Source organism: Procambarus clarkii, chromosome 18, assembly GCF_040958095.1.
Source record: "Procambarus clarkii isolate CNS0578487 chromosome 18, FALCON_Pclarkii_2.0, whole genome shotgun sequence".
Lineage (NCBI taxonomy): Eukaryota > Metazoa > Arthropoda > Malacostraca > Decapoda > Cambaridae > Procambarus > Procambarus clarkii.
The window spans coordinates 41684394-41697192 of NC_091167.1; the positions used below are offsets into that span (position 1 = coordinate 41684394).

General features: G+C 49.5%; 1 protein-coding gene across 1 annotated transcript in view; it reads right to left on the bottom strand.

Annotated features, from left to right (window-relative positions):
• The window catches only part of LOC123754441 (Hig-anchoring scaffold protein), a gene marked incomplete in the record, with an annotated part of 296891 nt that overhangs the window by 53862 nt on the left and 230230 nt on the right, over positions 1-12799 (bottom strand). The window contains 3 exon segments of the mRNA XM_069326544.1: positions 3650-3823; positions 3976-4158; positions 5974-6153. Of these exon segments, the coding sequence (XP_069182645.1) occupies positions 3650-3823; positions 3976-4158; positions 5974-6153 (537 nt within the window).

The following is a 12799-nucleotide window of genomic DNA, read 5'->3' on the forward strand; positions in this document are numbered from 1 at the left end:
TGTGTTGGCCCCCCTGGTGTGTTGGCCCTCCCTGGTGTGTTGGTCCTCCCTGGTGTGTTGGTCCTCCCTGGTGTGTTGGTCCACCCTGGTGTGTTGGTCCTCCCTGGTGTGTTGGTCCTCCCTGGTGTGTTGGTCCACCCTGGTGTGTTGGTCCTCCCTGGTGTGTTGGTCCTCCCTGGTGTGTTGGTCCACCCTGGTGTGTTGGTCCTCCCTGGTGTGTTGGCCCCCCCTGGTGTGTTGGTCCTCCCTGGTGTGTTGGTCCACCCTGGTGTGTTGGTCCCCCCTGGTGTGTTGGCCCCCCTGGTGTGTTGGTCCACCCTGGTGTGTTGGCCCTCCCTGGTGTGTTGGTCCTCCCTGGTGTGTTGGCCCCCCTGGTGTGTTGGCCCCCCTGGTGTGTTGGTCCTCCCTGGTGTGTTGGTCCACCCTGGTGTGTTGGTCCCCCCTGGTGTGTTGGCCCCCTGGTGTGTTGGTCCTCCCTGGTGTGTTGGCCCCCCTGGTGTGTTGGCCCCCCTGGTGTGTTGGTCCTCCCTGGTGTGTTGGTCCTCCCTGGTGTGTTGGTCCTCCCTGGTGTGTTGGTCCACCCTGGTGTGTTGGTCCTCCCTGGTGTGTTGGTCCTCCCTGGTGTGTTGGTCCTCCCTGGTGTGTTGGTCCCCCCTGGTGTGTTGGCCCCCCCTGGTGTGTTGGCCCCCCTGGTGTGTTGGCCCCCCCTGGTGTGTTGGTCCCCCTGGTGTGTTGGTCCACCCTGGTGTGTTGGCCCCCCTGGTGTGTTGGCCCCCCTGGTGTGTTGGCCCCCCCTGGTGTGTTGGTCCCCCTGGTGTGTTGGTCCTCCCTGGTGTGTTGGTCCTCCCTGGTGTGTTGGTCCACCCTGGTGTGTTGGTCCCCCCTGGTGTGTTGGTCCCCCCTGGTGTGTTGGCCCCCCCTGGTGTGTTGGCCCCCCTGGTGTGTTGGCCCCCCCTGGTGTGTTGGTCCCCCCTGGTGTGTTGGTCCTCCCTGGTGTGTTGGTCCACCCTGGTGTGTTGGCTCCCCTGGTGTGTTGGTCCTCCCTGGTGTGTTGGTCCTCCCTGGTGTGTTGGTCCTCCCTGGTGTGTTGGTCCTCCCTGGTGTGTTGGTCCTCCCTGGTGTGTTGGCCCTCCCTGGTGTGTTGGTCCTCCCTGGTGTGTTGGTCCCCCCTGGTGTGTTGGTCCTCCCTGGTGTGTTGGTCCACCCTGGTGTGTTGGCTCCCCTGGTGTGTTGGTCCTCCCTGGTGTGTTGGTCCACCCTGGTGTGTTGGCTCCCCTGGTGTGTTGGTCCTCCCTGGTGTGTTGGTCCACCCTGGTGTGTTGGCTCCCCTGGTGTGTTGGCCCCCCCTGGTGTGTTGGTCCCCCCTGGTGTGTTGGTCCTCCCTGGTGTGTTGGTCCTCCCTGGTGTGTTGGTCCTCCCTGGTGTGTTGGTCCTCCCTGGTGTGTTGGTCCTCCCTGGTGTGTTGGCCCTCCCTGGTGTGTTGGTCCTCCCTGGTGTGTTGGTCCACCCTGGTGTGTTGGCCCCCCTGGTGTGTTGGCCCCCCCTGGTGTGTTGGTCCTCCCTGGTGTGTTGGTCCTCCCTGGTGTGTTGGCTCCCCTGGTGTGTTGGCTCCCCTGGTGTGTTGGTCCTCCCTGGTGTGTTGGTCCTCCCTGGTGTGTTGGCTCCCCTGGTGTGTTGGCTCTCCCTGGTGTGTTGGCTCCCCTGGTGTGTTGGCTCCCCTGGTGTGTTGGTCCTCCCTGGTGTGTTGGTCCTCCCTGGTGTGTTGGTCCTCCCTGGTGTGTTGGCCCTCCCTGGTGTGTTGGTCCTCCCTGGTGTGTTGGTCCCCCCTGGTGTGTTGGTCCTCCCTGGTGTGTTGGTCCACCCTGGTGTGTTGGCTCCCCTGGTGTGTTGGTCCTCCCTGGTGTGTTGGTCCACCCTGGTGTGTTGGCTCCCCTGGTGTGTTGGTCCTCCCTGGTGTGTTGGTCCACCCTGGTGTGTTGGCTCCCCTGGTGTGTTGGCCCCCCCTGGTGTGTTGGTCCCCCCTGGTGTGTTGGTCCTCCCTGGTGTGTTGGTCCTCCCTGGTGTGTTGGTCCTCCCTGGTGTGTTGGTCCTCCCTGGTGTGTTGGCCCCCCCTGGTGTGTTGGTCCTCCCTGGTGTGTTGGTCCTCCCTGGTGTGTTGGTCCTCCCTGGTGTGTTGGCCCTCCCTGGTGTGTTGGCTCCCCTGGTGTGTTGGCTCCCCTGGTGTGTTGGTCCTCCCTGGTGTGTTGGTCCTCCCTGGTGTGTTGGTCCTCCCTGGTGTGTTGGTCCTCCCTGGTGTGTTGGTCCTCCCTGGTGTGTTGGTCCTCCCTGGTGTGTTGGTCCTCCCTGGTGTGTTGGCCCTCCCTGGTGTGTTGGTCCACCCTGGTGTGTTGGCCCTCCCTGGTGTGTTGGTCCTCCCTGGTGTGTTGGTCCTCCCTGGTGTGTTGGCCCCCCTGGTGTGTTGGCTCCCCTGGTGTGTTGGCCCCCCTGGTGTGTTGGCTCCCCTGGTGTGTTGGCCCTCCCTGGTGTGTTGGTCCTCCCTGGTGTGTTGGTCCTCCCTGGTGTGTTGGTCCTCCCTGGTGTGTTGGTCCTCCCTGGTGTGTTGGTCCTCCCTGGTGTGTTGGTCCTCCCTGGTGTGTTGGCCCCCCTGGTGTGTTGGCTCCCCTGGTGTGTTGGCCCCCCTGGTGTGTTGGCTCCCCTGGTGTGTTGGCCCTCCCTGGTGTGTTGGTCCTCCCTGGTGTGTTGGTCCTCCCTGGTGTGTTGGTCCTCCCTGGTGTGTTGGTCCTCCCTGGTGTGTTGGCCCTCCCTGGTGTGTTGGTCCTCCCTGGTGTGTTGGCCCCCCTGGTGTGTTGGTCCTCCCTGGTGTGTTGGTCCCCCCTGGTGTGTTGGTCCTCCCTGGTGTGTTGGTCCTCCCTGGTGTGTTGGTCCTCCCTGGTGTGTTGGTCCACCCTGGTGTGTTGGTCCTCCCTGGTGTGTTGGTCCTCCCTGGTGTGTTGGTCCTCCCTGGTGTGTTGGTCCTCCCTGGTGTGTTGGTCCTCCCTGGTGTGTTGGTCCACCCTGGTGTGTTGGTCCTCCCTGGTGTGTTGGTCCCCCCTGGTGTGTTGGTCCTCCCTGGTGTGTTGGTCCTCCCTGGTGTGTTGGTCCTCCCTGGTGTGTTGGCTCCCCTGGTGTGTTGGCTCTCCCTGGTGTGTTGGCTCCCCTGGTGTGTTGGCTCCCCTGGTGTGTTGGCCCCCCTGGTGTGTTGGTCCTCCCTGGTGTGTTGGCCCTCCCTGGTGTGTTGGCCCTCCCTGGTGTGTTGATCCTCCTGGTGTGTTGGTCCTCCCTGGTGTGTTGGCCCTCCCTGGTGTGTTGGTCCTCCCTGGTGTGTTGATCCTCCTGGTGTGTTGGTCCTCCCTGGTGTGTTGGTCCTCCCTGGTGTGTTGGCCCCCTCCTGGTGTGTTGATCCTCCCTGGTGTGTTGGCCTCCCTGGTGTGTTGGTGCTCCCTGGTGTGTTGGCCCCCTCCTGGTGTGTTGATCCTCCCTGGTGTGTTGGCCCCCCTGGTGTGTTGGTCCTCCCTGGTGTGTTGGCCCTCCCTGGTGTGTTGCCCCCCCTGGTGTGTTGCCCCTCCCCCTGGTGTGTTGCCCCTCCTCCTGGAGTGTTGGCCCTTCTCACCTTCCTGGCACTTGGGGGTGACACCGGTCCAGTTACCGTAGTGGCATCTGGTAGTCGTTGGTCCTTGGAGCTCGTAGCCGTCCTTACAGCGGTAGCGAGCCTTCTTGCCATGGTCAGTCTTGGGAGCAATCACCATACCGTGACGAGGTCGCTCCGGCAGCTTCTTGCAGCGGGCTGACCACAAGGAAAAAAGGAGAATCAAGCGTTGTTTTAACATAACGAATAATTAACATTACCTCAATCACAATTCGATTGCAAATTTGCAGTATCAATTTGCCATTTTATCCTCTGCAACTTCAACTGTTGCAAGTGAGTTGAGTGCTGACCTGGCTGGCAGCGAGGGTAGTTGGTCCAGGTGCCGTTGTAGCAGAGGGAGGGAGCGAGACTGTAGGCCAGTTCGAAGTTCTCATCGCACTGGACGTCGATGGTGCTGCCGTGCTCTACTTGAGCCCCCGAGGGCGTGGCGTTGCGCAGCCCACCGTGCTCAATAGTGGGCACAATGCACGGCGCTGTCGACACACCCAGACCGTTGGTGTTAGGTCACATAGTCACGCTTCATTATATATACATACATTCATGTGGAGTTTTCAGTTTTATATATATAATGTGTGTGTGTGTGTGTGTGTGTGTGTGTGTGTGTGTGTGTGTGTGTGTGTGTGTGTGTGTGTGTGTGTGTGTGTGTGTGTGTGTGTGTGTGTGTATGTGTGTGTGTGTGTGTGTGTTTGTAATAAATAAAAATTGAGAAGGGTTTCTCCACTTTAAATCTAAATTTTTGTTCAACACCGCCTTACTTCTAACTGATATGCAAGATTCAAAAGGTGCTTAGTTAGCATAGCGTTAAACAAAGGGTGCAGTATATATATATCATTAGAGGCATTTGTACATAAAAATATTTGCATAAAAGTTTCCCACCTCTGGGTATTCCTTGTAAGGGAAACTTGTTTACCTTGAAGTCCCACGTAATTACTGTCACACCTGGATCTCCCAGGTGTGGGCAGGTTAGTCAGGTGTCTCCCATGTGCAGACTGCTTAGGGAATTAGCTTTCTTGCGAACATTCACCTCCTCAACTTACGTCATATTCGTAAAGGCAACTTAGCTCTTTAAACCTCCACTTACAGGTATTATCTTCACTTACATTGTCCTTATGCAAGTAATTCCTTCAGTAACTCGTTCACTTAACGTCTTCTGAAGATAATGACATCCCAGCCACTTTGGTGACCCCGTGTACAGACACTGAGGTTATACTGAGGTTCTGAGGTTTCACTGAAGCTCTGAGGTTTCTTACAAACAAACCACTTAAGGCTTTCCATCCCCCTTATGTATCCCGCATAAAGACAATCTATCCACCGAGGTCTTAAACGGACAATATGTCCATCCACTGTACTCTCACCCATTCATAGACAGTCCTCTTACTATCCTCTTGCAACCTCCCTTTTGCCTTGTGTCTTGGACACAATTCACAGCCCGACCACCGGCCCCTCGCCTCCCTTCTCCCTATGTTCTAGAGTTAATCGGTTGAGTCAACGTATGAGAGGTAAGACTTACCCAGGCACATAGGCAGTGGCTTGCTCCAGGAGCCGTCGGCCTGACACACTGTCGACTGGTCACCCTCGATGGTCATGTTGGGGAAACATCTGAAGATGATGGAGGCGCCAAGAGCCGTCCCCTGGTCGATGTTTTCCAACCAGCCGTTGGACAGATGCCCGGGGTGTCCGCAGTTGATCTCTGGGGGCACAACCCGGTAGGATACTCACCTCTGGCCTCATATCGCGGAAATAAGTTTGTAGTGGAGGATAAAAGTGCAAAAGACAAAAGGAATATGGACATGCAAAGTTGTGCAGCAAGAGAAATGCAAAGTTGTGCAGCAAAAGAAATGCAAAGTTGTGCAACAAGATCAACACAGCGAAGGTGTAAGAGGCAGAAACATGGCGCCCCTACCAGATACATCCTCCTCCTTCAGTCTGCAGTTCCACTTGAGGGTCGAGGCTTCCTCTCTGTATCAGTACACAAGGCAAGAGCCACAGAAGTTCCATAGCCAAATATACTACACGAAGAGTAGACATTATAAATGCAACTGTGATTGCGACTGGTCAATTGTCAATCATGCAGTGGAAACGTGGGTAAATTCTTCAAATAATTTGGCTATGGAATCCTCAGTGAATAGGCAAAGTGAGACAAATCATGCATTCATAATGCTCTTGTTACTGCTGCTGTTGCTGGTGCTTCTGCAGCTGTGCATGGATGCAAAAGGCAATGCAGAGAGCAATGTGCAGGCGTGCCGTAGGTGGCATGAGTCGACCGCAGCTGGCTCGGCCCTACCTACCGAAGCATTTGGGCAGTGAGTGCGACCATGTGCCGTTCTCCTGGCAGATGAGATGACGCTCCGGGTGGCCCTCGTACTTCATGTTGTCGTTACAGCGGGGCTTCACCACCGCCTCGAAGGTGGAGCTTGAACCTTCCAGCCACCCGTTGAACATCACACCAGGCGACCCGCAGTTGATCTCTACCACCATCACCACATACACCAGTTACTGGCAGCACCCACTTCTACTGCCACACCCGTCCCCGTTTTATGTGGGGGTATGATCACTGATTTCTATCTCCACCATCACTACCACCATCACTATCTCCACCATCACTACCACCATCACTATCTGCACCATCACTACCACCATCCCTATCTCCACCATCACTACATCTACCTCTTCTATTAGAGCCACCAACAAAAACCACTACCAGTACCAGTACCGCTATCACCATAACCACCACTACCACCATTACCACCACCACCACCATTATCACCAACGCCATCACCATCAACACCAAAACAATGATGACCACGACATTAATGTAACTACTATGATCACTATACCACCACACTATGATCATAACCCCCCAAAAATATATAGAGTTAAAATTTCTAATTTGTTGAAACCACACTCATATTCCTCAGTCTAGTATCACAGTCGACCAGTATCTACCACATTTCCCATTCTCTCGTACCAAACTACCAAAAAATCCCCACTCTCCCTTCAATAAAAACAAACATATGATATAAAAACACACACAACGATACCCATTATAATAATGTGGAAATATTTCCGACCCAATTTAATTCCATATTAAACAGGCGAGTCATAGGTAGTGACCTGACCTGACCTGACCTGACCTGACCTGACCTGACCTAACCTGACATGACCTGACCTGACCCTGGCCTGACCTTCGTGAAGGGTGTACGGTACAGGCAGAAGCACAGGTCAACCACACAACAGTTATCTGCACAATCGTTCAACACTTCCAGACTTAAGAGGCCTGAGCGATGTGTCGGACAGTACAGTCATGCCAGCGACTTTCATTAGTGACGAGAGAAATTAACAGCTTGTCAAGAAGAGCAGTCATCTTACTTGTAGGTAAGATAGCTGTTTTTAAGTCATCTTACTTGTAGGAAAGATAGCTGCTTTTAAGTCATCTTACTTGTAGGAAAGATAGCTGCTTTTAAGTCATCTTACTTGTAGGAAAGATAGCTGCTTTTAAGAGTCATCTAACTTTTAGGTAAGATAGCTGTTTTTAAGTCATCTTACTTGTAGGTAAGATAGCTGTTTTTAAGTCATCTTACTTGTAGGTAAGATAGCTGCTTTTAAGAGTATCTTACTTGTAGGTAAGATAGCTGTTTTTAAGTCATCTTACTTGTAGGAAAGATAGCTGCTTTTAAGTCATCTTACTTGTAGGAAAGATAGCTGCTTTTAAGTCATCTTACTTGTAGGAAAGATAGCTGCTTTTAAGTCATCTTACTTGTAGGAAAGATAGCTGCTTTTAAGAGTCATCTAACTTTTAGGTAAGATAGCTGATTTTAAGAGCCATCTTACTTGTAGGTAAGATAGCTGCTTTTAAGAGTTATCTTACTTGGAGGTAAGATAGCTGATTTTAAGAGTCATCTTACTTGTAAGTAAGATAGCTGCTTTTAAGAGTCATCTTACTTGTAGGTAAGATAGCTGCTTTTAAGAAAATTACAAAGCTGATTGTACAAACAGGATAGCTTAGCTTCTTTTCACAGTAATATTTCGGTGAATACACAGTACTATGCTGTGCATGGCAGTGCTCTAGTGGACACAGTGAGATACTGTGCATAGCATGTCTCTAGTGGACACAGAGTGGGGATGGATCACGTGGACACATAGTGAGACAGAGCGTCAGGGCATTGCTTCCTCGTCCATGCCAAAGAGAGTGAGTGAAGAGTGTGTCATGCAATATTTGAGAGTGACAGGACCTACAAGTCTCCAATGGGACCCACGATATTGCCACAGTGGTTGATGGATGAATTTTATTATTAAAATAAAACGAGTGAATTTAAATTGTTTCTCCTCACTACTATCAACCCTCTTTCCATCTTCAATGTCAAAGTAATTTAACTAGTGATTCTAGAATCAATTACCTACTACCTAGTTTTTTTGCAATATGCAATAAATCTAAGAATATGGTATAATGGTTTCTAAAAAAATTAAAAAGATAAAAATAGTTCGGACTAATATATACTTGCGACTTAAAAATAGTCTGATGCATTTCTAGCTAAACTATCTATCTATCCCAAGCAAAAGTATCTATCCCGATCCTTTCGAGGTAGCAATACCTGACTAAAACCCTGAAAAAAGTGTCTTGTGTCTGTATTAAAGACATCAAACTCACGCCTCAAGTATGACGTTTTAAGTAATTGTGTGCTTATAAATATATTATTCTGAGTGAGGTGACCAGCTGCTCCACAACACTGAGTGACTTTACACAATACTTCCCTACACTGAGTGATCTGACTAGCGATTTTCTAACACTGATCTAACCAGATACTCTCCAACACTAAGGTAACTAGCTACTCTCTAACACTGACTGATCTAACCAGTTACTCTCCAACACTGATCTAACCAGTTACTCTCCAACACTGACTGATCTAACCAGTTACTCTCCAACACTGACTGATCTAACCAGTTACTCTCCAACACTGACTGATCTAACCAGTTTCTCTCCAACACTGACTGATCTAACCAGTTACTCTCCAACACTGACTGATCTAACCAGTTACTCTCCAACACTGACTGATCTAACCAGTTACTCTCCAACACTGACTGATCTAACCAGTTACTCTCCAACACTGACTGATCTAACCAGTTACTCTCCAACACTGACTGATCTAACCAGTTACTCTCCAACACTGACTGATCTAACCAGTTTCTCTCCAACACTGACTGATCTAACCAGTTACTCTCCAACACTGACTGATCTAACCAGTTTCTCTCCAACACTGACTGATCTAACCAGTTACTCTCCAACACTGACTGATCTAACCAGTTACTCTCCAACACTGACTGATCTAACCAGTTACTCTCCAACACTGACTGATCTAACCAGTTACTCTCCAACACTGACTGATCTAACCAGTTACTCTCCAACACTGACTGATCTAACCAGTTTCTCTCCAACACTGACTGATCTAACCAGTTACTCTCCAACACTGACTGATCTAACCAGTTTCTCTCCAACACTGACTGATCTAACCAGTTACTCTCCAACACTGACTGATCTAACCAGTTACTCTCCAACACTGACTGATCTAACCAGTTACTCTCCAACACTGACTGATCTAACCAGTTACTCTCCAACACTGACTGATCTAACCAGTTACTCTCCAACACTGACTGATCTAACCAGTTACTCTCCAACACTGACTGATCTAACTAGCTACTCTCCAACACAGACTGATCTAACCAGTTACTCTCCAACACTGACTGATCTAACCAGTTACTCTCCAACACTGACTGATCTAACCAGTTACTCTCCAACACTGACTGATCTAACTAGCTACTCTCCAACACAGACTGATCTAACCAGTTACTCTCCAACACTGACTGATCTAACCAGTTACTCTCCAACACTGACTGATCTAACTAGCTACTCTCCAACACTGACTGATCTAACCAGTTACTCTCCAACACTGACTGATCTAACCAGTTACTCTCCAACACTGACTGATCTAACCAGTTACTCTCCAACACTGACTGATCTAACTAGCTACTCTCCAACACAGACTGATCTAACCAGTTACTCTCCAACACTGACTGATCTAACCAGTTACTCTCCAACACTGACTGATCTAACCAGTTTCTCTCCAACACTGACTGATCTAACCAGTTACTCTCCAACACTGACTGATCTAACCAGTTACTCTCCAACACTGACTGATCTAACCAGTTACTCTCCAACACTGACTGATCTAACTAGCTACTCTCCAACACAGACTGATCTAACCAGTTACTCTCCAACACTGACTGATCTAACCAGTTACTCTCCAACACTGACTGATCTAACTAGCTACTCTCCAACACAGACTGATCTAACCAGTTACTCTCCAACACTGACTGATCTAACCAGTTACTCTCCAACACTGACTGATCTAACTAGCTACTCTCCAACACAGACTGATCTAACCAGTTACTCTCCAACACTGACTGATCTAACCAGTTACTCTCCAACACTGACTGATCTAACCAGTTACTCTCCAACACTGACTGATCTAACCAGGTACTCTCCAACACTGACTGACCTAACCAGTTACTCTCCAACACTGACTGACCTAACCAGTTACTCTCCAACACTGACTGACCTAACCAGTTACTCTCCAACACTGACTGACCTAACCAGTTACTCTCCAACACTGACTGACCTAACCAGTTACTCTCCAACACTGACTGACCTAACCAGTTACTCTCCAACACTGACTGACCTAACCAGTTACTCTCCAACACTGACTGACCTAACCAGTTACTCTCCAACACTGACTGATCTAACCAGTTACTCTCCAACACTGACTGACCTAACCAGTTACTCTCCAACACTGACTGATCTAACCAGTTACTCTCCAACACTGACTGATCTAACCAGTTACTCTCCAACACTGACTGATCTAACCAGTTACTCTCCAACACTGACTGATCTAACCAGTTACTCTCCAACACTGACTGATCTAACCAGTTACTCTCCAACACTGACTGACCTAACCAGTTACTCTCCAACACTGACTGATCTAACCAGTTACTCTCCAACTACTGACTGATCTAACCAGTTCTCTCCAACACTGACTGATCTAACCAGTTACTCTCCAACACTGACTGATCTAACCAGTTACTCTCCAACACTGACTGATCTAACCAGTTACTCTCCAACACTGACTGATCTAACCAGTTACTCTCCAACACTGACTGATCTAACCAGTTACTCTCCAACACTGACTGATCTAACCAGTTACTCTCCAACACTGACTGATCTAACCAGTTACTCTCCAACACTGACTGACCTAACCAGTTACTCTCCAACACTGACTGACCTAACCAGTTACTCTCCAACACTGACTGATCTAACCAGTTACTCTCCAACACTGACTGATCTAACCAGTTACTCTCCAACACTGACTGATCTAACCAGTTACTCTCCAACACTGACTGATCTAACCAGTTACTCTCCAACACTGACTGATCTAACCAGTTACTCTCCAACACTGACTGATCTAACCAGTTACTCTCCAACACTGACTGATCTAACCAGTTACTCTCCAACACTGACTGACCTAACCAGTTACTCTCCAACACTGACTGACCTAACCAGTTACTCTCCAACACTGACTGATCTAACCAGTTACTCTCCAACACTGACTGATCTAACCAGTTACTCTCCAACACTGACTGACCTAACCAGTTACTCTCCAACACTGACTGACCTAACCAGTTACTCTCCAACACTGACTGATCTAACCAGTTACTCTCCAACACTGACTGACCTAACCAGTTACTCTCCAACACTGACTGACCTAACCAGTTACTCTCCAACACTGACTGATCTAACCAGTTACTCTCCAACACTGACTGATCTAACCAGTTACTCTCCAACACTGACTGATCTAACCAGTTACTCTCCAACACTGACTGATCTAACCAGTTACTCTCCAACACTGACTGATCTAACCAGTTACTCTCCAACACTGACTGATCTAACCAGTTACTCTCCAACACTGACTGATCTAACCAGTTACTCTCCAACACTGACTGACCTAACCAGTTACTCTCCAACACTGACTGACCTAACCAGTTACTCTCCAACACTGACTGACCTAACCAGTTACTCTCCAACACTGACTGACCTAACCAGTTACTCTCCAACACTGACTGATCTAACCAGTTACTCTCCAACACTGACTGACCTAACCAGTTACTCTCCAACACTGACTGATCTAACCAGTTACTCTCCAACACTGACTGATCTAACCAGTTACTCTCCAACACTGACTGATCTAACCAGTTACTCTCCAACACTGACTGATCTAACCAGTTACTCTCCAACACTGACTGATCTAACCAGTTACTCTCCAACACTGACTGACCTAACCAGTTACTCTCCAACACTGACTGATCTAACCAGTTACTCTCCAATACTGACTGATCTAACCAGTTTCTCTCCAACACTGACTGATCTAACCAGTTACTCTCCAACACTGACTGATCTAACCAGTTACTCTCCAACACTGACTGACCTAACCAGTTACTCTCCAACACTGACTGATCTAACCAGTTACTCTCCAACACTGACTGATCTAACCAGTTACTCTCCAACACTGACTGATCTAACCAGTTACTCTCCAACACTGACTGATCTAACCAGTTACTCTCCAACACTGACTGACCTAACCAGTTACTCTCCAACACTGACTGACCTAACCAGTTACTCTCCAACACTGACTGATCTAACCAGTTACTCTCCAACACTGACTGATCTAACCAGTTACTCTCCAACACTGACTGATCTAACCAGTTACTCTCCAACACTGACTGATCTAACCAGTTACTCTCCAACACTGACTGATCTAACCAGTTACTCTCCAACACTGACTGATCTAACCAGTTACTCTCCAACACTGACTGATCTAACCAGTTACTCTCCAACACTGACTGACCTAACCAGTTACTCTCCAACACTGACTGACCTAACCAGTTACTCTCCAACACTGACTGATCTAACCAGTTACTCTCCAACACTGACTGATCTAACCAGTTACTCTCCAACACTGACTGAACTAACTACCTACTACCTAACAATGAATAACCTGAATAGAT